General features: G+C 37.5%; 1 protein-coding gene across 1 annotated transcript; it reads right to left on the bottom strand.

Moving 5' to 3' along the window:
- Positions 1 to 473: 473 nt before the first annotated feature.
- On the bottom strand, positions 474 to 25,322 carry SP4 (Sp4 transcription factor). The gene is made up of 6 exons (XM_042817374.1): positions 25,140 to 25,322; positions 24,428 to 24,528; positions 22,407 to 23,964; positions 5,704 to 5,932; positions 5,284 to 5,483; positions 474 to 4,481 (listed from the first exon to the last, which is right to left on the bottom strand). The coding sequence occupies exons 1-6, from the start codon at positions 25,144 to 25,146 to the stop codon at positions 4,234 to 4,236; spliced, it is 2,343 nt and encodes a 780-aa protein (XP_042673308.1). The 5' UTR covers positions 25,147 to 25,322; the 3' UTR covers positions 474 to 4,233.
- Positions 25,323 to 25,383: the final 61 nt, after the last annotated feature.

Raw genomic sequence — 25,383 nt, forward strand, 5'->3', positions numbered from 1 at the left:
CTGGGCAATATATTTTAGTTAGTCAGATGAATTTAAAGTAAATTATGACATATCTTGACTTCAGTTAGTTAAGTTTGACATTAGAAGGTTAATGTGACTTAAAAGCAGTATTTTAAGCATACAGTAATGTGACCGCAGGTCTGAATTAGAAGAGGATTCTGTCCTGCAGCACCAAAAATCACAAGTTTTAAATACCATTTTCTCTAAGCAAGTGGTCTTCTAGTTACTTATTCTTTTCTAAAAATATTACTACAGGTTCTCTGCAAGACTACTGCACTTTTTGGAGGCTTACCTTCAAAAGAAGTTATTTCCCTTAAAAACCCGAACCTAGCAGCTATTCTGCTTTGATAATTAGCAGTTTAGTAACCATTGAAGTTCTTTTAGTCCAAGACAATGCAGAAACCCATTTACAATTCACTAAGAATAAAGCTCAGTATAGGTTCTACAAGCTGAAGTCAGTTCCTTCAGCTTTCCATTGCCTCATTGTTCATTTCCTTTCCGCAACGCAATCGTGACACATTTATCATCTACTTCTCCATCAATTCATTTTTGTGTGCGCACGCACCAGACGAGTGTTCCTGCTCCTTACCTTAGAGAAGCTTTTCCTTCTGTCACTCCTTCAGTATGGGCAGGAATAACTTCAATTCCCAAGAGTTGAACAAACAGAACTGAATCCACACCAACTGGAGTCTGCTGTTTTATTTCCCTGCTAAGAGCCTGCCAGTTGGGAAATGCTGACCATCAAGCATAGGTCTTAATTACACAAATCCAGAAGCTGCTGCCAACCTTTCCCCATTGAGAAGCATTTGCTTTCTGGTGTCCTCGATGAACAGATTATCATTGGGACATAATTCACTGCTGCTATATAAGTAATTAAATGAAGAAACCTTTTAAACTCAAGGGAATTTTAATAGGTTACTTGCAAAATGTTATTGCAGGCAACAACTTGTACATGATTTTAGTTCCAAACTCACCAAAAAAATCATACAAATCAGCATTGTAAAAGTGTCAAATTAATGCCTTACAGGCTTTGCTGGCAGAATTAAGTTCTAAATTCTAGATGTGGGGAAATGTTACTCTTTTCATTTTTTTCCTTTTCCATGTTTTTTCTTAGAAAAATTTACAAGTGAAATATTACTACAAAACTTTTTATAAGGAATTTTTGCAAAACATTTACATTTTTTTTTAACCATCAACTATTTTTCTGTTTCAAAATCATTATGTAGATTTAACACCCTATGCTGCACATCAATTCTTGCGGGATGACAATTCAGTGACATGCATAAAAAAACACCACAAGGCATTAAAATGAAGACTTAAATACAAATATTGTTGCAGTAAAACAGTTATAAAATTGAAAAATAGGACCTAAACATCATGCTTACCTAACTTTGACAAATTAACTTTTTCTCCTAGATTACACACTTTTATTACTGCTCTCATGAAAGAATGTGATAAATAATGACTTAACACCAATTTCTAATGTCATCGGCAACACATACACAAATCTAACCAAAGAAATCATATTGTAAGAAAATAACTATTCTAACACCGGAGTTCTACCATGGTAAATACACTTTGCACTGATAATTACAATAAAGCAAAACTTTTAACGGTGGCAAAGGGAATGAACAGTGAAATGCCATTAAACAAGATACAACTGCACATCTGTGCCCTATTACTTACAACAGCTATATCCCACTGAGTCAAATAAAGGACATTGAAATTTACGATCCTTTTAAGACAGAAAAGTGGATTCAGGATGCTTTGCAGAACAGACCATCAAAATGTTTCTAATTCCAGTGGTAAAATGTGCACCTGCTAACACGAGTTAACGTACTTTAGATGCTCAGAAGCCAACTAGATTTAGATTTTGATACTTCTAGATTAGGGATCCATTGCCAATTAAAAAGGATTTCAGTTTCCTACCAGCATACACAAGTATGCATGAAAAAATTACCTATGAAATGGTTGCACAGAATGGTCATAACTTCAGCTTACAAAAATCGTTAACCTCTAGGAAACATGGTAATAACATTAGGAAAGCTCTTCTTTGCATAAAGAAACGTATAGCACTGATTGTGAAGCATAATGATAAAATATATATTTGACATTTCATTTCCTATATAATAAAATTAACAGTTAATACTACCTAATGTTCATCTGTATTAAATGTAACATCTAATTGAGTCTGATGTTTTAAGTCCAGATACATCAGTTAAGAGTACTTTAAATAAAATATACAAAAAAATGTACAAAACCCAACTAAAATTTAAAGACTGTTACAAGTCTACAAAAGCTTTAAGAAACTTGAAATTTATAACCACAGTGTAAAATTGTTTTTCTTTAATCTCAAAGCTTTTTTTTTTTTTTTTTTTTTTTTTAATGTAAACTGAAAGTATAAATACCTTCAGTTTGTTATTTTGCTACAAAGGGCTGGCCTAAAGTGTACACAGTGTAAACAATGATTGGTACTCCTCTTGCTTCAAAAATACACAAAACACCACAAGATTGACAAAGTATTCAGATGAGAAGTATAAGTTTTGAGAAAGAATGCAAAGGGTATCTGTTATGTGTCTCAAACCAACAGTTACCAAACACATTCTTCCTTCTTTAATTTGCAGGAAAAACAAACAAAAATCTTATCTTTCTTACACTGTACTTCCTTTTGTTACATTAAATATTTTGGCATATTTTTTGTTTGTTTGTTTTTTTTTTTTTTTTTTTTTTTTTTAAATAGTGGTCATGAGAATTTTCACCAAATGACTATATGTGTAAAAAGTTACACTTATGACTGTGGGAAATAATTCAAAATCCTGAGTATGAAATAGTTGGCCATCTTTCCTCCCTTTAAATGTGGGAGTTTTCACATACGAACTGCAGATTTCCATTGCTGCTGCTTTCTATATCCTCTGTATTCCTACTGATCCAATTCATCTGAAAACATGAAGAAACCTTTTGAATCAAAAGCCATATGAAGTGATAACTGTATTCCCCTTTCTCCATTTTGTTTTATGGTTGGAGTCTCAAGGTAAGACTCAATAGGTAACAGATATTTATTACCAGCCCAAGAAAGAAGAGAAAATAAAGACAGTAACATTTAGGGGAAATGAGAGAAAATTTTTACTTGTGCCTTTTTTGGTTAAAATGTGGTAATCAATTCTTCTCTTTGGCTATTAAGTCAAAGCATAAAGAACTCAGCACATTAACCACAAGAAAATAGCTAGTATCATAGAAAGAAGATACTGGAGAGTGATTTACAGCACTCATGGAGACAATTCTCTGATTGTTTCCACGAATTCTAACAAAATTAAAACATTTAAATCTTGAGATTACTTGTTACCTATGAGTTAGAAACAGACCACTGATACTTTAAAATATGAAATACTCAAAATTGACCCAAAAGTTGCCTTATTCATTCTTCCTCCTACATAAAGACACCATTAGTTTTGTAAAATCTTATGTTAATATCTTTCTACGGTTGTGTTTCTTCCTACTGTATACACTAATTCTACATAATCTTAGCTCTCCAAAGAAAGAGAGGAATTAGAACTCACTGATTGTCATTTATACGCACTACTATAATGTAGTGGTCAAAATAAATCTGAGGTCCACCTCAGATCCACCTCACAGCATGTATCATCCAGCTGCTAGTTGAGTAATTCTAAAACTCGAGAAAAGACGGCCAAAATAAACTAACACGTTCTGTGGACTGAGCAAAAACCTAAACTATTTCCCCTTTTGTTCAGTCTGTATTCAGTTTTGCTGTGCTTTATGGGAAAAGGATGTTATCATGAAAATATTACAAATTCATATTAAAAACAAAGTACCTTCATAAAATGATATTAACCCTAGTCACGGTCCACCCTGTTTTACATTGATATTATCTGATTTTACAAACACATCAACATACAATGCCAAAATAGAAGGGAAAAGTTCATTTAAAATCATTACATGATATACAGACACATAACTAAAAAAAGTACAGTATGGAAATAATATTTCCCCATCTGTTTATCCAGTACATCAATTTGCGCTGTTTGTATTTTTGAAATTTTGCCTTGTTGCACCAGTGTACACTTTCCATGCTGACCCTCCAACCTGGAACACTTACAGAAGTCAAGACTGATAACACAATTTCTTTCTCCGTAATCCACTTTACAAGCTCACTTCCATATCCTGAAAGGCATGTAAACTTAAGTGCAGCACTAGGCGTCCATATAAATTATCCTTTCAGAATTCTTCCATGTTTGTTGAAACATTAGGGGTTGCTGGGTTTGAATCTTGAGAAATGGCAGCAACAGTGACAATTCTTGGAGAACCAAGAACCTCAGTAACTGAAGAGTCCAGTTCTCCTGAGGTAACAATAGCAAGGGCTGTTCCACCACCCTTCTTGTTCTGATGAGTTTTGACATGTTTCGATAGATGGTCACTTCGCATAAACCTTTTAGAGCATTCTGGGCACTCAAATCTCTTTTCACCTTTTTTAAAAGAAAAACAAAACCAAAATATTAGCAAAAGAGAGCACAGAACAATTTTTGTTTGACCATTTCAATCTGACCCTTTTCTATTGAACATGTGAAATATTTTTCAAAGGATACAATGTTTTCTTCTCTACTTTGATTCTCAGGTCTTTTCAGATTTTGGCAAGCCATTCTTCACTATTAAAACATTCTTAAACATTTGCTATGCTCTGACTATCTAGTGAGTAGTTTGAAATTCAGATCACAAGAGAATTTGCCTCACCTCCCATAACTCTGACAGACTAAGTAATGCTACTTGATAGCATTAAAAAAATACATACTTCTATTTAGATTACGATGATGTGAATCCCAGAGTTCCATGAATGTCTCATAAAAATGTATAAAAATCAAACTTGAGAGAAAAATTCACCATACTAACAAGTTCTGACAGTGTTTGAATATCATTAGGTTTCCTTTGAGTACAATCTTTCGCAGCTGTAAGTTTGAGTGGATTAAGAAAAAAAACACAAAAAGAACCTTTATTGAGGGCTAAAAATATGCAGGCTAATAACATTCTTAGTTTCTAAAAGGTCTGCCTTTTTAATCTGAACTGTTAGGAGAGCTTCCTTTATCATCATCTGAAGTATCAGGGAAACTTCCCAAAGAGGAAACTGAAGCCCACCACTTCCTCCATTTTGAGCTCCTTTATTTATACGTAAAAGTATTTTTCAGAGACCTTGAGGCCTTCAATATCACTGTTTAAATGTGGCCACTACGATCCAGACACAAGCTATTATATACGTAGAGAGGGGGGACCAACCTGTGTGGGTTCTTCTATGTCTTTGCAACTCATCGCTTCTTGTGAATCGCTTGCCACAAAAAACCCAGTTGCATATAAACGGTCTTTCACCAGTATGCCAGCGCAGATGCGCCCGAAGATGAGATGTCTTGCCATAAACTTTACCGCATCCTTCAATATGGCAGATATGTTGCTTCTTTTTTCCTGGCTCATTGCTGCTTCTAAAAAGATCAAATATAAACAGGTAAATAATTTTATTCCAAAACATTACTAACTGTTGTAGGAAATTACTTCATGATGATAGTTATAATCCCTTGTCTAAAAAGGAATATATAAACGTACTTTCCAGTAGACAGCACAACAAAAAAGTATACGACAATAGAAAATTAGAAGCCCACATGACAAAGTGTGACAAGATGCATTAATAACATTTATACACACCTTCCTTCTCCCTCTCTGCAATTGGGACATGAGCACGCAACTCTTCTTGTTCTCTTGCCAGGTTGCACTTCCTGGTCAGAAGCTTGTTGAGCTTGTTGCAGCTGCACTTGTGTTATCTGATCAGGACTAACAGCACCAATTCCTGCATTAGCAATGCCACCTACCGCTACAGTAACAGGTGCTATGGTAGCCTGCTGCACTTTTACTCCATCCTGCCCTTGCTGTTGACCTGTAAAATAAGGAAAAAAGATTCTACAATTTCTCGGCCATTTCAGTAAGTGTGCAAATTAATTTCATACATCTTACAGAAGAGAAAATCCACTTGTAGTTAAGGGAAAACAAAAATTAAACCCAGCTATTTAAGCAGTGCCAGAAGGTGTACCTGCAAGCTTAGACGGCCCTGTTTAACATAATTTCTTACCAGAACAATACGATGCTACAAAATGCTGAACAACACTAAGAAATGTGAACAAGTTTAACAAGTTCTCTTTTTCTCCCCTCAAAAGCTGAGATAACAAAATCTTAGAACTATTTGCCTTGAAAAATACATCAACATTTCAGAAAACTAAAAGTAGCTCAATTTGAAAGATGCTTTTATGACATATATAGAACTGTCTCCTCTCCTACAAATTGCATTGAATCACCATTGTGAAAGTTCCTATTTGGTTCAGAGAAAAATAAATGTTATAGGACTAGACTTGAACAAGTTAGCATAGCAGAACTTGTTTTGTTTTGCAGAAGGAAATACATTTTTAAGAAGCCTACTGAATGAATTAAATGGAATTAAGACTGACTTGATGAATTAACAATTCAGTTTCATTGCAGAAGCTTATTGATCTCATCGACTTTCTCAGTCAAAGACATGCAGGTTGATTGTTTTGATCTAAAGCAAAATAAGGAGTACTCTGGGCAAGAAATGAAGTTTCTTCAGCAGCAGAGTACTGCTGTATTTTCCTAAAAAGTTAGTATGTTAGTATCCGGGAAAATAACATGACAAATAATATGACACAGAGATAACTTCCAGCTGCAGTAGGACAACACCAAATGCCAGTCCTGCCAATAATAGAAACAGGACAAAAACCCATTAATATACTGCTATTTTCAAAACTTCATTGTCTTCATACAAATGGGAAGTAAAAGGAAACACAACTAACTGGTGTGTTAGAAACCAGCTGTAGTTCTCAGTTAGCCAAAGGTAAATACATTGAGAGAACTGGCAGATTCACTTGCAGTCTTTTGCAGAACATGAACTGCTCTCAGTGTGCTGAAGAGACCCAAGATGCAAAATTTAATCCACAGGGCCAGCACTGCAAATGATGGCAGCCTAGCAATTGTCACCACAAAAGCTGAAGTATTGTGGCCTATGTTACTGTTATCACTAGCAGTTTTTAAGAACTTTTTTAGCTTCACGACTACTTCTAAAGTGAAGAGAGTCTAACACACAATTCTTTCTAGATCTGGCAATCTGCATTTATGAGAAAGTCTGCTTGGCATTTCTAAAAATCTTACGTTTTCCCTGATCTGACATGAACCAACTTTCAGCCTAAATCAAAGGACAACCACCACACAAGAGTCTTCTGACATCTCTTCATAACATTCAGCACCACAACTGACACACTTTACTGATCTTGCACATTCCCTCATCTTTGTCATTTGCTCTCCAATACATACTTGTGTGGTCCATGTGAGGACCACCTTGAACAACACGATACACCCTACAGCCTTAATCTATTTATTAAGCAAAATGTAGCAATACATCTCAGGAGAAGCTGTTCATAAGCGTACAGGAAACAGTAGAAACAAAAAAAAAAAATGCTGAAAATAAGGTTATATAATAAGCACAGTTACATGATAATTATATATATTCCTGCAAAGAAAACCCTGAGAAGTTTAATATTGTAATTCCCGGACTTTTTTTTTTTTTTTTTTGGAACTCCTGAAAAAGCAGCCAAACAAGCTAGCACAACAGTAGCACACAGGAAGGAAAGAAATGCATCTGTTTTCCTCTTGTATTTAAAAAAAAATTAAATTTATTCTTGTTCTAAGATAGTAAAATAAATATACTATAGGTGAATTGAAATTGTTTTTTCTTTCGAAGAAAAATTAGAGATCTTCCTTCCTCCAAGAAAAAACACCAAAAAAAGCCCACCTCAAGCAATCAGAACATGCTCTTGTCTAGATCTTAAAGTGAAATCACTGTAGTCTTGAGTGATAGAGGGTTTTGATTTTTTTTTTTTTTAAAACTACATTCCAGGATCCACTAATGGAACACTACAGGCTTTGACTTTTACAATTATACTTATTAAGGGAAGAAAAAAATGATACACAGCATGTAAAAAATTTCTGAAAATGAAAGTCACTTGAGACCATGAGATTGACAAAAACGAGTACCATCCTGAAAACAAGAAATTTTTAAGAACTTAAACCAGAAGAACAGTAGCACTACTTTGCAAGAGAAGAATATTAGTCTCTGCAGTGAGGAGCTACAGCAAAAGCTGCAGCAATCACAAGAGATGGAGTAGGTTTATTAGGCCCCAACACTGCAACCTACTCTAGGGAATCTGCTTCAGCAGGGGGGTTGGACTATATGCTCTCCAGAGGACCCTTTCAACCCCTATGATTCTGTGATCCTGTGTAAGCAAACCTTCTGCTGTCCCTTGAGATAAAAACAGAACTTAGATACACCACAGTACAATCTATGGAATGGTATGAGAGCTTATCAGTACAGGTAGCCAGATGAAATGAACTAGAACGTTATGAATGTACTGCTGCATTTTTTCTTCTTATTCTGATGGAGTCTTCACAAGTTGGAAAATAATGGTAAAGATAGATGAGGAATTGTTTGTTTGTTTGTTAAGTCGAGTTTATTGAAAAGCACACAACACTTGATGTATTACTCAACTGTTGATATGAGTTAGCTAAAAGCCTACAAAAACAAAATTGAGGTACTTTCTAGGAAAAAATAGCTGACTTGGTTATAAATTAGTTTTTTTTTTTTAATAAAAAAAAACATGCTGATTTTAAAAACAAGTAGGTGAGATAATTATTATACACACAGGAATAACCCAGTGTCATTTTACATGACTTGCTACTAGGGCATAAAAATATCACTTAAAACCTTCTAAAAGTTCTGCTAAAATTATGAAATCTCTTAACATTATTTCCTTCTGATGCACTCCAAACCACAAGGCTCAGTATCACTGTACTTCACCATTCATAATCAAACCTTGCAGTAAAAAAGCTCTCGTGTTTCAACACAGATTTCAGACAGAAGTCTAAACAAATTATTAAATAAAGGAACAAAGTCACACTTCACTTCATCTGTGTTATTACAGATGAGTTGTCAAAGTAGTCACTGCACATTTATACTTGCTTGTAGAAGACAGCTTTCCATAATATTCCTGTGACTTTTTTTTAAACAGTGATTTTTCTGAAACCGTGAAACAGTTCAGATCAACAAAAATCACTGAATTTGAACTACTGTACATGCTGTCTCAGGTCACTACAATATGCTACCATATATTCCAACACTGACATCAATGACTTCATTTTATTCTATTTCTTTTGGATAGTAATCACTGCATGCTGTCCTGTGGTCAAATAAAACAACAAAGCAACCTGATATAGCATTTATTTTGAAAAAATCAAGTGCAGTAAGTCTCCCACTCATTAGAATATTGTATATGTGATTATGACTGAAAGTAGTTAAAAACATTACACACATTTTTTTAGACTTCACAAATAGAAAAACCTACGTGACTTTAGTCACTAGCCTTAAACATTTAAGCAGTTAATACTCAGTATCACACAACACAGGATCACACAGTCTTCAGCATCACTTCATCAACTTCCAAAGCTAACTTACAAAATAAGAGCTCACATAACACAACTTAGATGACAAAGATAGAATGCATTAGCTATCTAAGAAATGACTTCTACAGTGTGATTTACTACTAAAGATCACTGTCATTAGGCTTGGTTATCCATCACAAATGAAAACAAATTTCCTTTTATAAGACATTACACACACTCCTATTCTTGTTCTCCTGTAGTAGTAAGCATGAAAAACTATTCGCTGAGACAAGTAGGATAGAAAGGGAAAAGGCTGTAACTTTGATGATCCGCAGAAGCTTTAGAAAACAGATCTAGGAAGGAAGAGAAATTTAAGACTTAGGAGACTTCTAGTTTCTGGTACTCAGTTCCCCAGAACAATTTGCATAAAGTTCCTGTTGCTGCTGTGCAGCCAGTTATTATTCTGCAGTTAAAGAGATGGCAGCATTAATGACAGCAGCCTGAACCTTATTGCAAAATCTATAGCAAAATGTAGCTAGTCAGACTGATTACTGTTACAAAAACCAAACCAAAACAAACCCAAGGCATTGTTTAACTGCACACTCTAGAAATGAAGAAGATTGCAAGCGATATTTATAACTCAATGCGTATGACCATAGGACAACTAAAATAAAGTTAAGGACAGGCTGCTTTGGAGGTGACATATCAACTCATCCATTAAAAAATTTGCCAAGACAATGCAGTGGAAGAAAGAAGTCTCACTTCCTCTTCTCCCCTGCACACCCCAACTGCAGTCTTTGCAATATTTCACAGTTACTCTTTCTTTTTCCAACATCACCCACTAGAAAGGTTTTAAACTGAAGAATGAAATGAAAATCATGTCTCTAAATTAAACATGAGAGATGGTGAGTCATTAAATTAATAAATTAAACAGTGACAGAGAGACAAAAGTGACTTTCAGTATTGACACAGAAGACAATGTTATTTGGTATTACTAAAACAGTATGCAGATAATACTGCCTCATCTTTTGCCTTGAAGAAGTGATTTATAAAGTTTTGATAAAGAAATGATAGACAATGGGAAATATTTCCCAGAAGAGAAACTGCACAATGGTTGATGCAAGGGACCCATGTGATCTTCAGAGAAAAGCAATTTGGAGAAAAAGGAATTGGATTCAACCGACTACTTCAAGAAATGTGGGCCATCACAGCACAATGTGGTCAGACATTACAGAAGCAGAAACAAATTCCAATACAAACTGCAGCACTGCACTGACATCTTTCTTTTCTGACAATGCAACAAGTTTCTATCTTTTGCCTGTTGTCCAAGCTGTCAATATTCATACAATCTTGGCATCTTCTCTACAGAAACCTTTCTTCCCATGTCAAATGGAATAGCGTACTCAAAAATTAATGATGAGCATCAAAATTAAGCAGCTTCTATGAAAAATACCACTTAAAAGCGTAAGGATTAAGACAGAAGAAGTTCATGAGTTTTCAATACCTTAAAGAATATTAAGTGTTTCCCCTTTGTACAAGAATCATATTCATAGAATCATAGAATCACCAGGTTGAAAAAGACCTCCAAGATCATCTAGTCTAACCATCCACCTACCACTGATGTTTCCTCACAATACTGGCAAAACAAAGATACAATACAATGCTTAAGAAATTTCATGAAGATACTTTAATAACTTAAAAACTGCTAGGCTTCTTACAAGAGCATTAGCACAGCCTGAAGTCACCTCAATATCTTCAGACAGAAGAAAAAGGTTCCAGCTAGTATTACTTTTCATTTAACAGGAAGCCTATTTCATCTTTATTACTGTTAAACAACAAAGAGCTATGTCAAATACAACACAGAAAGATCTATACAGGAACACTGTAAGAAAAACATGGTGCTGCATTTGCACAAAATTTGGTATTGTACAACCAAGTAGAGGTTACAGTCAAAGCAAGGAAAGAACTTCGGTATTCTGGATTGCTGCTCTGATTTTAACAGGCTTCAACAGAAAAGAAAACATGCTCAATTTACTATGAAGGAGCAGCAATCAGAAAAAAAAAATCTTGTTATCTTACTGCTAAAGTTCAAGAAAAACTTATTTTCCTTTTTATTGAAAAAAACTCACCAACAATCAAATAAAGAAGCGTATTTGGAATAAGTGCTTAAGAACATTTCTCTGCAGACAGAAAATAGTAGTTCCCTATGTACTAAACCTCAAAGCAGACAGATAACTGAAAATCCAACTACCAACAGTGCTGCACAATGTCAGGTAAGCTGCATGCAAACTAATAGTAGATGCAAGAAACGCAGCCCTTAAAAGTTTAAGTGAACATCTCTCTGTATTCCACTACCACATCCCAATTCCCAGCTACATACAGCTCGTAACCACAAAAGAATGCGTCTCAGTCCTTTCTTGCATCTCTTCCCCTTTACTTTAAAATGAATGGCAAGAGAGCAAAAGTTTGCTGATAGTCTCTACAATCCGACCAGAAGAGCTCAATACCTGACTAACTGTAACAGTAAAGAAGCTACATACAGATCCTACACAATTCCGCCATATGGAAATCAAAATACTGTTCTCTGGAATTTCTCAGAAGTCTGTTTTTAGCATCTTGATTCCTCTCTGAATATTATGATGCAAACAGCAATAGTTTGATCTTAAAAGCACAGAAGGAGGCTGAGAAGAAAAAAAAAAAAAAAAAAAAAAAAAAAAAGCTCAGGTTTCAGTAGCCTGTCCTTTCTATTTGTTTTGGTTTTTTTTTTGTTGTTTGTTTTTGCTTTTAACTATAGTTTAGTTAACATTTTATGTTCTCATGTCCATGCTAGACTAAGAGATTCATAAATGTCCTTGAAGTAAACATTTTGGTCACATGTGATGCTATCTTTATATTGATAAAGATAAAAGTAAGCGTGCCTCTGTGCACAAGAGGCATTAGTAAGCAGGTATCTACATGGAAAGTGGAAAATCCTTTGAACAGAAATGAAGTTAGCTGACTTTAGACTAATTCAGACAGCATTTGATAATTTGTTCAGAATTAAAAAAAATAAAACGTTGGTGATGAAGACCAATTTGTTTATTCATAATGTCATATTTTGCCTTTATCAGGCAAGGACCAGGAGAGCTACATCTTAAGAGCCATGTAAATCTCTAGGACAGAAGTCTTTGAAAGTTCTGCCAGTATTTCTGCAACATTGTTACCCTGTAAAAGTAAATCTTACTTGCTCTTTCTTTCTGATACAGAACAAATTGAAGAGCTTGATGTTTCACACATTTTCTTGCCAACAACCAAGAGAACAAGTCAACCAAAGCCCATATCTTTCAGTGTTCAGTAAGAATGGCTTACCAATGACTGGCTGATCAAGATACGATGCTGTCAGCCAGCATCAGCAGTAGCAAACATCACACCTAACTCCATTCTTAAGAAAAACTATTAAATCATACCCCAAGCAAAGCTGTTTCAGCAGAAGATTATGGATGTCCAGAGCTTCTGTTCTGGTGAAAATTTCATGAGAAGAGCAAAACAACCATAACAATGACATTTCATACATAGCTCTGACTACTATGCTATAGCATATTAATAGAATAACTTTAACTAAATGTATTCATTTAAAAAAAAATTACCATTGAAAGATTAGTTGTTTCTTCATAATAATATTTTTTATACTTGAAATTGATGTTCTGCCTTAAAAACACGCTGTCCCATTACATAATATGTTAAATATTAAGTAATCATCATTAACATCCAACATTTTTAATGTACTAAAATAATAAGAGCCTATTTCTCACATCTACCATGATGAGAATCTTGTGAAGCAACTTTGTGACAATGCACATTGCACCAAGGAAGCTACTGAAATCAGATTTTGAGTATAATTTCTCATCTCTTTTTTCTCTTCCTTTACACAGCTGTAACAGACAAACAAGTAGTTGGCTTAATATGGGTTTAAGTGTACTTAGTCCATTTTGTTTTAAAATACTAACAATCTGATGAACTTGTGCAGTACTTATAATTGTATGCTTGCTTGTTAGTTCCTGAATAAGAAAATTCAGCTAATTCTTTTCTTGCTGTGTATACCCTGGTTTCTGACAACAGGATACAAGAGAGGTAAGGGCAAGAACTGACACTCTTAGAGATAACCTCTATTGTTGAAACACTCTAAGAATATAAAATAGGGAAATAGTTTTAATGATGCTTTTCTTTGAAAAGCTTAAGAACTAGCATCTAATTCTAGAAGATGATAGCATAGAAATAGCTCATTAGAAACTTGTTTCACCCTGCAGTTATGAGCAAAGCAAGTATTTTAAATACCTCCCCTTCCTGCTTTCCATGGAAGCAGCAATAAAGTTACACCTTGCTACTCACAGAAAAGGCAAGTGTTCTTTTATTGAGGCATTTTTACTAGATTATTCTCCATTTAGCTGAATGGGAAGATTGCACACTCACACAAAGTTCAGAACAGCATATCAATACTTTATTTTTAAACTACCATTGCCTACTCAAACATTTGCTGTCATCAGCAAGGTTTCTTGTTAAATTCCTTCTACCGCTATTTTCAATTTCAGTTTAAGAAAATCCAACACAGCAATTTTGTCATTAGAAGACTAAATGCTTCTAATTACCTTGAAGCATTTGAAAAGAACACCAATACTGGAACATTTAGAACACGGAGGTTCCGCAACAGTTCTCAGCTAAGGCAACCTGAGAACAGATGCAAGTGACCTTTCATGACTTTGGAAGAAGTACAGTAAGTTTTGATACTCTTCCCAACTACATCCCCAGAGCCAAGTAACATTAAAAACTGCAAAAGCTAAGCAGAAATCCTGCATTTCTTCTGCCTTTGTAGAAAACAGCTCAGTTCTTTGTACTTATCTTTCTTATTACAGATCTCACAGGTTTGTAGCTTGTGTTTCTTTCAAGGTGTTTGCCATAGCTTGCTTCCCAGTGAGCATCCAGGGAAACACTGGATGTTGTTCTAAAAACCTCAAGTAATCACCATACATTAGTTCCTTTGATTCTCACGCTGGGTAATTATATATGCCAGTTTGCTGCTATAAAAATATGGCTATTTTAAACCCTTTTCATGTTGTCACTGCCTATGGCTACCCCTCCTTGCTCAACTCGCTATCTTATGACTCTATACATACTCATTGTCACACTAATATGAGCAAGGAGATCCAATGATTACATTGCCATGAAAATATACTTTCATTTAATTAAATAGATGTAATATTCTAGGACTTTAGGCTAAACCCCTTCCCTTCCTTGGCAACTAACACAAAAGAATGAGATAACAGCAGATTGTGAGTTGTCCAAAGGATCATTCAATTTCTCATAACAGAAGAGTTTGAGAACACTAAATAAAAGGTGCTTAACACAACAATTAAGACAGTGTATTTATTTCAGACAAGCAGTGAACATGTAAAAAAAAAGTTTAAACGGACTAAAAAAAAAAAAAAGAATAAGTTCATGGAAGAAAAATAATTCAAAGATCAAGTATAAGTAGCACTTCTGGCTCATGAAGATGTTAGCAGCAAATCACTTAAGAGTGGAAAGAGTATATGGGAAAAACGATTACTTTTGTATGTAATCAACATCAGATGTGATGAGAAACTAAATAATTAGAAACACCTTTGACTCACAATCGTTAAGTTGCATGCATTTAATCTTGTATACTTTTTCCTATTTGAAACATTCTACTAAATTCTTTAAACTCTCCTGCGAAGTCTAAACCAGAATGGTAATAACATGTAAACAATCTCTTCTTTTTCTGAACAGCAAGTCAGAATTAGTGACTCACACAAGAAGAGTCAATAAAGAAGTAAAGGGAAAACAAAGCACAAGATGGATGTAGACAAATCTGAGAAATACAAGACAGGATGAGAACTGAGATGCTGGCAAACTGTGCAACTACTAACAGTAGCAGAATGAAAGTAGGTTGTCAAAAAGGAAAATAGCCTTAGAAACTCACATTACTAGAAATTATGAAAGCAAAGAATGAGGCTCATGACATTTTTTCAAGCATCCTAATGACAACACTTAGTATTGAACTCACATTATCATTAACAACTGCTTTAGAATCCACAGCACATCCCTATAGAAGTCTCTTAAAACTCCCCAGTTGCAGTACTGCCAGGCAGCAAACCTTTCCACTGAACACAAGCCATTCCTCCATTTTGTTCTGATGGACGAACTACCAATTCCCCATCATTCAGGCCACATCAACGCTCATCTTAAAATGACTTCAGTCACAAGGTTGTGGGATCTGGGAACTCTTGCTTAAAGCAAGTAAATAACAAAGCTGTAACTTTTCTCTTCATGTTTTTAAAACAAAAACAACTCAGTAAGAAAAGCTAAACATCATATAACAAAATTATTTCAAGAAATGTAATTAAGATAGACGCAATTTCAACCTATTAACTCTTTTTCCTAAGTAACTAAGTTATTCTGTAAAGCCACTGTTCACACCAATAGGAGAGGATCTGTATATTCCTGCTGCCAGCAAAAACAATGAACAAGTTCAAAAGAAGCTTGAGACCTCTACTGACCACCACAGTATCAGAACAGGCAGAACACAAAACCCTTACAGACAAAATATGAATTGTCACCATTTTCTTGCAGTGTAACTGGTCTTAGTAAAACTGATGTTTTATTTCACCCCATATTCATCAGCACCCACAAATACTCATGCTATCATTAGCACAAATATACTCCAAGATCAACACATTGAGGGATGAAGTAAATTAGTTCACCAAAAGGAAATGGCTTGACAAATTATTCTTCTTAGAACCATCTAATACTAAAACAAATTACTTTTGTCAATTAACACATTTGGGCAAATAAAAGGAATTGAAAACAGGCTTTAAAAAGGCAAAGGCTATCTTATTTTAAGAGACAGGGAGAATCTTTTGATCTTGCATTAATACCTATCGCAACAGAAGCTTTGAAAAAAAGGCAAGAGAACTGTCTATTACCTGCATGAACCCAAGCTTATTTGGGACAAATTCAGGAAGTCACCATCTATTTTACTTCTGATTAATACCACAGACTTTCCATTCCACAGGGAATCACATATAAAACATGAACTCAGAACACAAAAATGCACTTCACTTTGTACAGAACTAGCTTGCTTAAAGGCTATGACTGGTACTAATCTCACAGCAAGGCAGGTGTACACAGATCCCTGCATGTTCAAGTGATCACAGTTGCATTTAGGTTTGATTAACTTTTAAATAAATCACTATTCACAGATCTTGCTTTAAAGCTCAAATAGTTTCTACATCTTTCTCATCCAGCTTTCTCCCCCTGCCCCCTTCTATTTTTAATTCTTCTTTTGACTGACACTTTCTACATTTTTTTTCTGTAAAACTTCACAGATCCTTAGGGTGGTGTGGACAGGAAGTCATGCCTGAAAGTCACTTGGTACAATGTCACTGCTCACTCAAGCAAGGCCACTCTACAGCTGGCTGCCAAGGACCATGGGTTTTGAAGATCTCCACACATGGAGACACCACAACCTCTCTGGGCATCAGCACTCAGTCACCCCCACAGTTAGAAGTAACTTTCCTCTTCACTGATACTGAATATTCAGTTGGGGTGTGAAAGTGGAAAGATGAGAACTCCTTTGCTTTTGCCTTGCTTTTTGACATATAGTTCAAAAGCTACCAGAAATAATGTGCTTGAGCTTTTAACTTAAAAACAAACAAAAAACGCCAAACATTTATTCGCCCTCCTTGGTTTACAACAGAGCCTATACATCTTGAGACAGGAAACAGTAACAAATTTAGAGAAATTAACCAAAATACAGCTTTTACTTGAAATTTTTTTTCTTCCCATTGTGAGATTTGTCCCTATTAGAATTTAGCATTTTAAAAAAAACCCAAAAACCTAACCAAAAACACCTCAAAATATCTAAACAGGTTTTCCCAACATAGTTCTCTAGCTTAACATTTCTGTGTTAATTTTAAGCTAAGCTTGTTATTTGCATTGAATTACTTAAGAATTATATTGCTTTACCTACCTTACCCTTCTGTAAAATAATTTGGAAAAACAACGTTCATAAAACAGAAATATGGCACAAATAAAAGAACAGTTATTTCAGAGATACACTTATTGTTGTTTTATTATTATTATCCCTTGAAAATCGGCTGGTTGGATCAGTTAGGTTTGCTCAAAGGATAGAGAGCCTTCTTTCTTTTCTCCTAACAAAGCTAAAGCACCTGAATCAATGGACAGGTTGAATTCTTCACAATCTCTTCCCTGACACTTTCTGGACATCCTCCATACTGCTCATTTCTAACACCTACTTTCACTGCTCACTTGTAGCAAATGGTCCACTTCTGGAAAGTCCAATTAACATACAAAAGAGTTGACATTGACAAGCTTAGGTACTGCAGAAAAAAGAATGGAAATACCAGTCCACAGATGTTATGACAGAAAGTCTTCTAAAAAGTAAACTGCTCAGTTAACAATAGCAAAAACTTCAATTTAAAAATACAAAAGAGCAACAAAAAAATGAATTTGAGGAAGCTAACAGCTCTTAACAAGTCAGCTTATTCTTTATAATTGGCAAGCAGTTTAGACGTTAGCATGTTCAAAGAACCATAGAATCATTTGAGTTGGAAGGGACCTCTAAAGGTCATCTAGTCTAAGAAACAGGGACACCTACAGCTAGATCATATTGCACAGTGCCTTGTCCAGCCTAATCTTGAACGTCTCCAAGGATGGGGCATCCACTACCTCTCTGGGCAATCTGTTCCAGTGCTTTATTACCCTTATCATAAAAAGCTTTTTTCTTACAACCAATCTAAATCGCTCCTCTTCTAGTTTGAAACCATTTCCCCTTGTCATATCACAACAAACCCTGCTAAAGACCCTGCCCCTTCCTTCTTATAGACCCAGTGTATAATCAAGGAATATAAAGATGTTATAATTACGAAACAAACAAGAGAGGTTAGCAAAACAGATTATAACAACAAAAAGAGAATAGGTAGAATGCTTACCTGTGTTCTGGGCTCACTGCAAAACTCCAGAGGAGGGATCTCCAGAAGAGATCCATCCCCACTGGTAGTCAGCTCTTAAATGGGCCTAGGAGAGGTGCAGCCAGGCTCCCCCCTTCCGGCAGCACAGGTGAATTGCCTTCACCTGCACTCCCATGGCTGACTCATTGCTCACCTCAGGTGATCAATCAGAGGTTCAGGCCATGATTCAGCAGTTCCCATACACCCTCCCTTTAGATACTGACAGGTTGCAGTCAGGTCTCTCCAGAGTCTTCTCCAGGCTGAGCAGACCCAGCTTTCTCAGCCTGTTCTCACAGAGGAGGTGTTCTATCCCTTACATCATTTTTATGGACCTCCCCTGGAGGCACTCCAACAGTTCTATGTCTCTCCACATCTGGACGCAGCACTCCAGGTGAAGTCTCACCAGTGCAGAACAGAGGGTCCTATATTCACTGGCTTGCACAAGATCTCCTGACATCAAAGCAGTCAGAGGCAATTCAGATGGCTTCCCTCTCAAGCAGGTAGTGCCACTAGCATTTTAAAGAGTTGAGAATCTGGCTATTAAAATGAGGAGCCAGGTAAAAGAAATTTCTAGAGTACTTTTTTCTTTCTCTGCTGAAGAGTACTTGGTAGTGGCTGGAGATCCGCATGGGTAATCACAGCCTCTGCTCTTTCTCTTGCCCAGACACAGGCCTACTTACAGAGAAAGACTAAGGCTTTGAATGTCTTAGTTCATTGGTTTGGACAGTTTCTAGCTCCAATTCTGTCTTCTTTCCTCAGAGACAGCCAGTAACCTTCTTTTTCTTCAAAAAGCTAAGAAACCTTTTTGTCCTTAGTTCTAACTGCAAAGCCCTAGTACCAAGCTTGATATTAAGATGATGTTAACTGGAGTTAATTGATCTGAGTGGATTTATCTCTGCTAAAGGTTTGTTTTACAGTTACTTGACAAACATAGGCACAGTTCTTAATTTTTTTATTTCATAACTATCCCTTAGTTGAATACTTGATATAGCAGTAAAACAGTGCTGCACATCATGTTCTCCTTTCCATGCCACTCTGCTCCAGAACTGGTAATCAGGAAGTTTCACAGTAGACATAACTAGAGAAGGAAATTGTAACTTAACTCTCACATTCTCAAAGTTCTTTATTAGAACCTCAGTTCTTAAGAAGGAGAAACAGAACTTCAGATAAGGAGGAAAGATTGGCAGATTCACAGCTGCCGATATAAAAGCGCTACAGAAGTAGCTTATCTAAGTTGGTATTGAATTCAATGGTAATACAGTTTAAGTTTAGTTAACACACAAACGCTCTATGACTAAGGCTTCACTTCTCTAGGATCACACTTCTGATTAATCCTCCTTCCTTCATCCTCAGTAACAAATCTAAATCATCACAGAATAAAATGAATCATAAAATGACTTGGGTTGGAAGGGATTCTGGAGATCATCTAGCTCCAATCCCCTATGGGTAGGGTTGCCACCATCTAGAATCAGGCAGTCCAGGGCACATCCAACCTGGCCTTGAACACCTCCAGAGATGGGACATCAGTCATTTCTTTGGGCAGCCTATTACAGTGCTTCACTACCCTCTGCATAAAGAATTTCCTCCTAACATCTAACCTAAACCTGCCTTCAAGTTTAACGCCGTTCCCCCTTGTCAATCTCAGATCACGTACAAGAGCTGCTCCAAAAATAATGCCTCCTATTTATTATGTTGGCCCATTACATCAGGGGAGATACTGGTAGTATGACAGTAGAGACTAAGCCTTCCCACCAGTATTCCCCTACATTTTGTTGGCGTGCAACAGATGGCAGCAGCAGGGCAGTCTGACAGAATGGTGTCTGATATGCAAGTGCACATGAAGCAAAAGTACAGAATTGAATTCCCCCATGGAAAAAGAATGGTACCCACTGACATTTGACTGATGCTTGCTGAACACTTATGGCCACAAAACAGTGAAAGTGAGCACAGTGAGGTGATGGGTAGTGCTTTTCAGAGGTGGCGACAGAAACAGTACGTCACCTCCATTGGCACATATTGTTTCTAGAAGAGTGGTATGCAGGTTCCTGTTCATCACTGGCAGAAATGCAGAGGTAATGGTGGTGATTATTTTGAAAAATAATGTTTTGTAGCTCAGAATTTGCTCTATCAAATACTATCATTGTGCTCTATGTTTCTGCTAGTTTCCATTGAAATAAAAAAAGAGGCATTACTGTCAGAGCAACAGATGTAAAAAGTTGCTCTTCAAATCTACTCTCCAGAAGAGACCACACACAATCAGAGGTGCAGACAAGGTAACTGAGTAAGATGATATCCAGAATACTTTGTTTGAATAGCTACATTTGTAACCCATTAGTAAGCAGAGAAGAAAAAAAAAAAAAAACCTACTAACAGCATGTAGGAAAATTTCTTCTGTCCCACCCCCAAATCTGCTTTCAAAGCAGGACTTCCATTCCTCTAAACCCTTCTTACTTTAGAGTAAGATCAGCCAACCAGCACCTTCCCATCCAGAACAATTTTCCAAGGCAAATTATTCCGCAAAATTTTGTAGAAGTTGGTCAATTCCCATGAGCTGAAATTTCTTTTTGAAGCGTTACAGCCAAACACAAGGTCAAGCTTTCAATTCTCAAACCCCAGATTAACATTTCTAAAACATTCCTTAAATCGACCAAGTTGAATGCATCCAACCCAACTCTCTGTATTTCAACATGTCATTAACTGCTAAAGAGCACTAAAACTGATAAAATTCTTCCAACACCAAACTTCTCATTATCAGCATTTATTTAGCCTCTTCAGAAGTACTTAAACCAAAGGGTACAATCCTTTCCTTTGTTTATATCATAGCATATGACTACGAAGAAAAAGATCGAGACAATATGGTGCAACATTATTCACGTAGACTGGACACTGGAAGCTTTTCCTTACAGTTTCATGATATAACAGATTGTAGTTGGGTTGCTGACAAAAAGTTGTTTATTAGAAGTAATAAAATAGAAGACCTCTGCTTATATGAAGTAAAATCAAGTTCTTCTAAGGAGTTTACAAATTGGCAAAGAGAGCCCCTAAAATGAAAGCTTGCAAATTTTACATATGAAGTTTCCTTGTGGTCACTGCAGTGCTCTTGTGCAGAACTTTATGATTAAATTCTCTATTCTAGCCCAGAACTTTTTAATAGCTTCCTCCCCAAGATTAGGCCAGCATAACCAAGCAGGTATTTCAGAATGCATATCAAAAGTTCATCATCAAGTATCAATATACAGTTACAAGGTTTATGTTTCCTTTCTTAAAACAAAGATTAAGTCATTGAAACCACGTTGTGAGTAAGCATACCTCATTCCATTCAATCTTTTTATAAAACTCAAACTTTTGAGGGCACAACGTTAGGAGTTAGTAGAGAATATAATGAATTTCAACATAAATGCGTACCCTGACACAGGATTTCCCTTACTGCCATTTTCCTCATCCTACATTTCCCCATGCGCAGAAAAGTAATATTGCTGGAAAAAGATTCTGCATTGCTAGTTGTTAATAATTTTTTTAAAACATATAATATCTCTCAAGTCTCATATTCCCTCCCAAACACAACAGGTTTTTTTTATAAACTATCCTTAAATGATCCTTTTCTCTGTCTTAGCAAATACAAGTAGTTCTACTTAGTTGATATAAGTGGAATATTAGCTCAATGCCTAGAAGTGCTAGCTATTTTAAAATCTGAATCTCAATGATAAAGTCTCAGAGTTAGAAATTTCAAGTCTACTACACACACACACACACACAAAAAAAAAACCTCTGAAAGTATTAAAAACTGCCTAGCATTCTCACCATGGTAAAAGAACCAAACAAAACCCCACCATTTCAAAAACAAACAAACAAAAAACAACCAATGCAACACTTTGTCAGATCACCCACCTGCAACACTGGTAATAGTAACTGGAACTCCTTGAACTTGAACACCTGCAGCACCAAGGTTGGCAACACTTACTGTTTGAAGATTAGGTACTGAAGCAAGCTGGGCAGCATTCAGGGTGATCGGGGTACCAGCAACAGCCACTGGAGCAATTTGGGCAATGGTTGTGCCACCACTTGAAGACACAGGGGTAATGGTGAGTTGCTGGGGTAAGCCAGCGTTCTGAACTTGAAGATTTGAAAGGCTTTGCAGATTCTGAACCTGTACAGTCTGCCAACTGATCTGTCCCGATGGTGTTAAAGTTGGAGCCCGGATGAGCACCTGAGTTGGACTTACTGCCTGCAGCTGAACATTCTGCAAAGACTGCTGCTGGATGGTCTGTATAGTTTGCCCTGACTGGAGCTGAAATGACTGTGGAGGAATGGCCTGTATAATTTGCTGCTGAGGCTGCTGGATCTGTATCTGCTGTAGAATAGGTTGACCTACAATCTGTACCTGCTGAAGGGAACCTGACTGATCCTGAACATTCTGTAATCCATTTGACTGAAGCTGACTGGAGCTTTGGGCTTCAGAGTCTGTCGCAGTTGTTTGAGATTCTTCCGTTGGCTGCTCTGAACTGCCGCCTGCTGTGCTTGTGTACTGGCCTGTTTCTGCAGAGCTTACTAAGGTGTCACTGCTAGTTAGAGATGTTGAAGCAGTAGTCGTAGAAGTGGACGATGAAGAAGGAGAGTCTGGCATTGAGCTAACAGAGGCAGAAGTGACCGGTGTAGATGCCAGCTGACTTCCATTGGAAACTCCACCCTCTGTGGATTGGCCAACTTGACCTGAACTTCCTCCAGCTGCCATGTTGTTTATCACAGGCAATGCCAGGGTTACTCCACCAATGTTTATAGGTAAAGTTGTCACCACTTGTGCCTGAGTACCAGGGATGGTTTGCAATTGCAGTGGTATGGAAACACCAGGCCTGATTTGGACTGGGACCGTCTGATTTGCTAGGTTCTGAGCAATAATATTCCCCGAAGCTGTCCTATTTGAAGCCGTGAGGATAGCTTGATTATTTCCCGCAGGAATAAGCTGAATTTGACCCTGTATATCTTGTAGACCAGTAGCATTTGCAGGATTGATCTGAATTTGTTGACCTTCTGTTGTCTGAATCTGTGGTATCACTTGATACTGGACACTACCACTTGGATTTTGTACTTGAATGACTTGAAATTGTCCGGGGGTTGTTGCAGAAGAATTGCCCGATTTAGTTTTTGTAGGAGATGCACTCCCATTGTTACTGCTGGAGGGACTTGGTGTGCTTGAGGCAACGGAAGATCCCTGTTGAGCAACATTATTGTCCTTTGAAGCAGAAGGAGATGCAGCAACAAGCTGCCAAGAGTTTCCAGCGAGCTGAGTTGTTACTAATTCTAACTGTTGTGGCTGATTTTGAAGCTGCACCAACCCTTGATTCGGATCTATAATAATCTGCTGCTGTCCAGTTGCTTGATTCTCACCAGGAGTTCCTATTTTGCTGCAAGTGGCTGCTAGCAAAGCAAGAGGTGAAGGCTGAGAATCCTACCCAGAAAGAGAGAAAACAGAACAGATTCAGGAGAAAAGCATGGGAATTAACCATCAAAAGTAAGCATCCAGATTTACACAGAAAGCAGACAAAAACATGCTTCTGCATAGAGACCAATGATACAGCTCTGAATAAGGAAGTATATGTTTCTGTAAATAATCTTTAAATACAAGCCAATGATTATCAATGAGTACGTGACAACATATGTGCTTGCTCATCCAGTGTTTTTTTCCAAAAATAATGGCAAATTTTATAAGGACCTCTATTATGTGGAAAGCAGCTCATTGCTGCATACCGCAATCAAGAAGTACATCAAGACAGTAAAAATACTGCACTCCAACAACTAGGCTTCACCCAATCCAAAGAAAGATGCCCTCAGCAGGGAATGCTGCTAGCTGAACACTTAATTTTAAACGCTAATAGTTTGTGCACTTCCCAATTTGGGAGCGCGTGCTTTACCTGTGAGCCTCCAGTTTTCCCTTTTTTATTATTATTGTTGTTATTCTCTGCCTCGGGAGATTTCTCTCCCTCTGTGGGCATAGTTTCCTCCTTCTTTTGATCTGCAAAAATATCAAGTGTAACAGGTTAATTATTCACCTTCATTTATACAATAACAAAACCTACAAGCGTATCCTTTTTGGTTCCCAGCTTCTCGCCCGTATCTCTCCGTAAAAACAACGGCGCAAACCATTATTACAAAAGAACCGAGTCCTGAGAAACGTGGTTTGAAACCCAACCCATGGGGGCTGGAGAGTTAACACCCAGAAAGGGGAGGTTTGGTTTCCTCTCCCGGAGACAGCAGGAGAAAACCACCCACAACCCTCCTCCTCCTCCTGCCCCCCGAAGCATCGGCCACTGAGTGGCCGTCGATGCTTCAGGGGGCAGGAGGAGGGTTGTGCATGGGAGGGAAGGAGGGAGGCAAAGAGAAATGAAGGAGGGAGGGATGTGCACGGGAGGGAGGGCTGCGAAGAAAGGGGGAACGGAGGAGGGCGGCACGGCGGGAGGAGGAGAAGAAAGGGGGCGCGGGAGGAAGGGCGGGGTGAGCGGGGGGACCCGGGGAAGAAACGGGGGGACGCGGGAGGGCGGGATGGAGGGGACGGAGGGTGGAGGGAGGAGCGGAGGGAGGGCGGGAGGGGTGTGCTCGGGAGGGAGGAGGGAGGGGGTTACATACCGCTCATCCCGCATTAATGCCCCGCTGAGGCGCCGCTCTAGGGGGGAGGAGAAGGAGGAGGAGGAGGCGGAGGGTGGGGTGGGGGTAGCGGGGAGAAGGCCGGTCGCAGCCGGAGCGGGGAGGAGCGGGACGGCCTATTTTTCCACGAATGGCCGCCGCTGGGCTGTGGCGTAGCTCCTCTCTCTCCGCCCGCCGCCGCCGCCGGCCTCAGCCCCGCCGCTTTGAGTGACAGTCGCGGGCCGGC

Source organism: Centrocercus urophasianus, unplaced genomic scaffold (genome assembly GCF_019232065.1).
Source record: "Centrocercus urophasianus isolate 14NV4802_14NV808 unplaced genomic scaffold, USGS_Curo_1.0 seq_16, whole genome shotgun sequence".
In the NCBI taxonomy this organism is placed as follows: Eukaryota; Metazoa; Chordata; class Aves; order Galliformes; family Phasianidae; genus Centrocercus; species Centrocercus urophasianus.

Bases quoted from the DNA above. Each gene is read 5' to 3' on its own strand.
- SP4 (XM_042817374.1), bottom strand. The intron at 5,933-22,406 runs GTGGGTGATCTG...CTTATTTTACAG, and splicing joins TACTATTACCAGTGTTGCAG to GTCAACAGCAAGGGCAGGAT. The intron at 5,484-5,703 runs GTGTGTATAAAT...TGATCTTTTTAG, and splicing joins TGCAGAGAGGGAGAAGGAAG to AAGCAGCAATGAGCCAGGAA.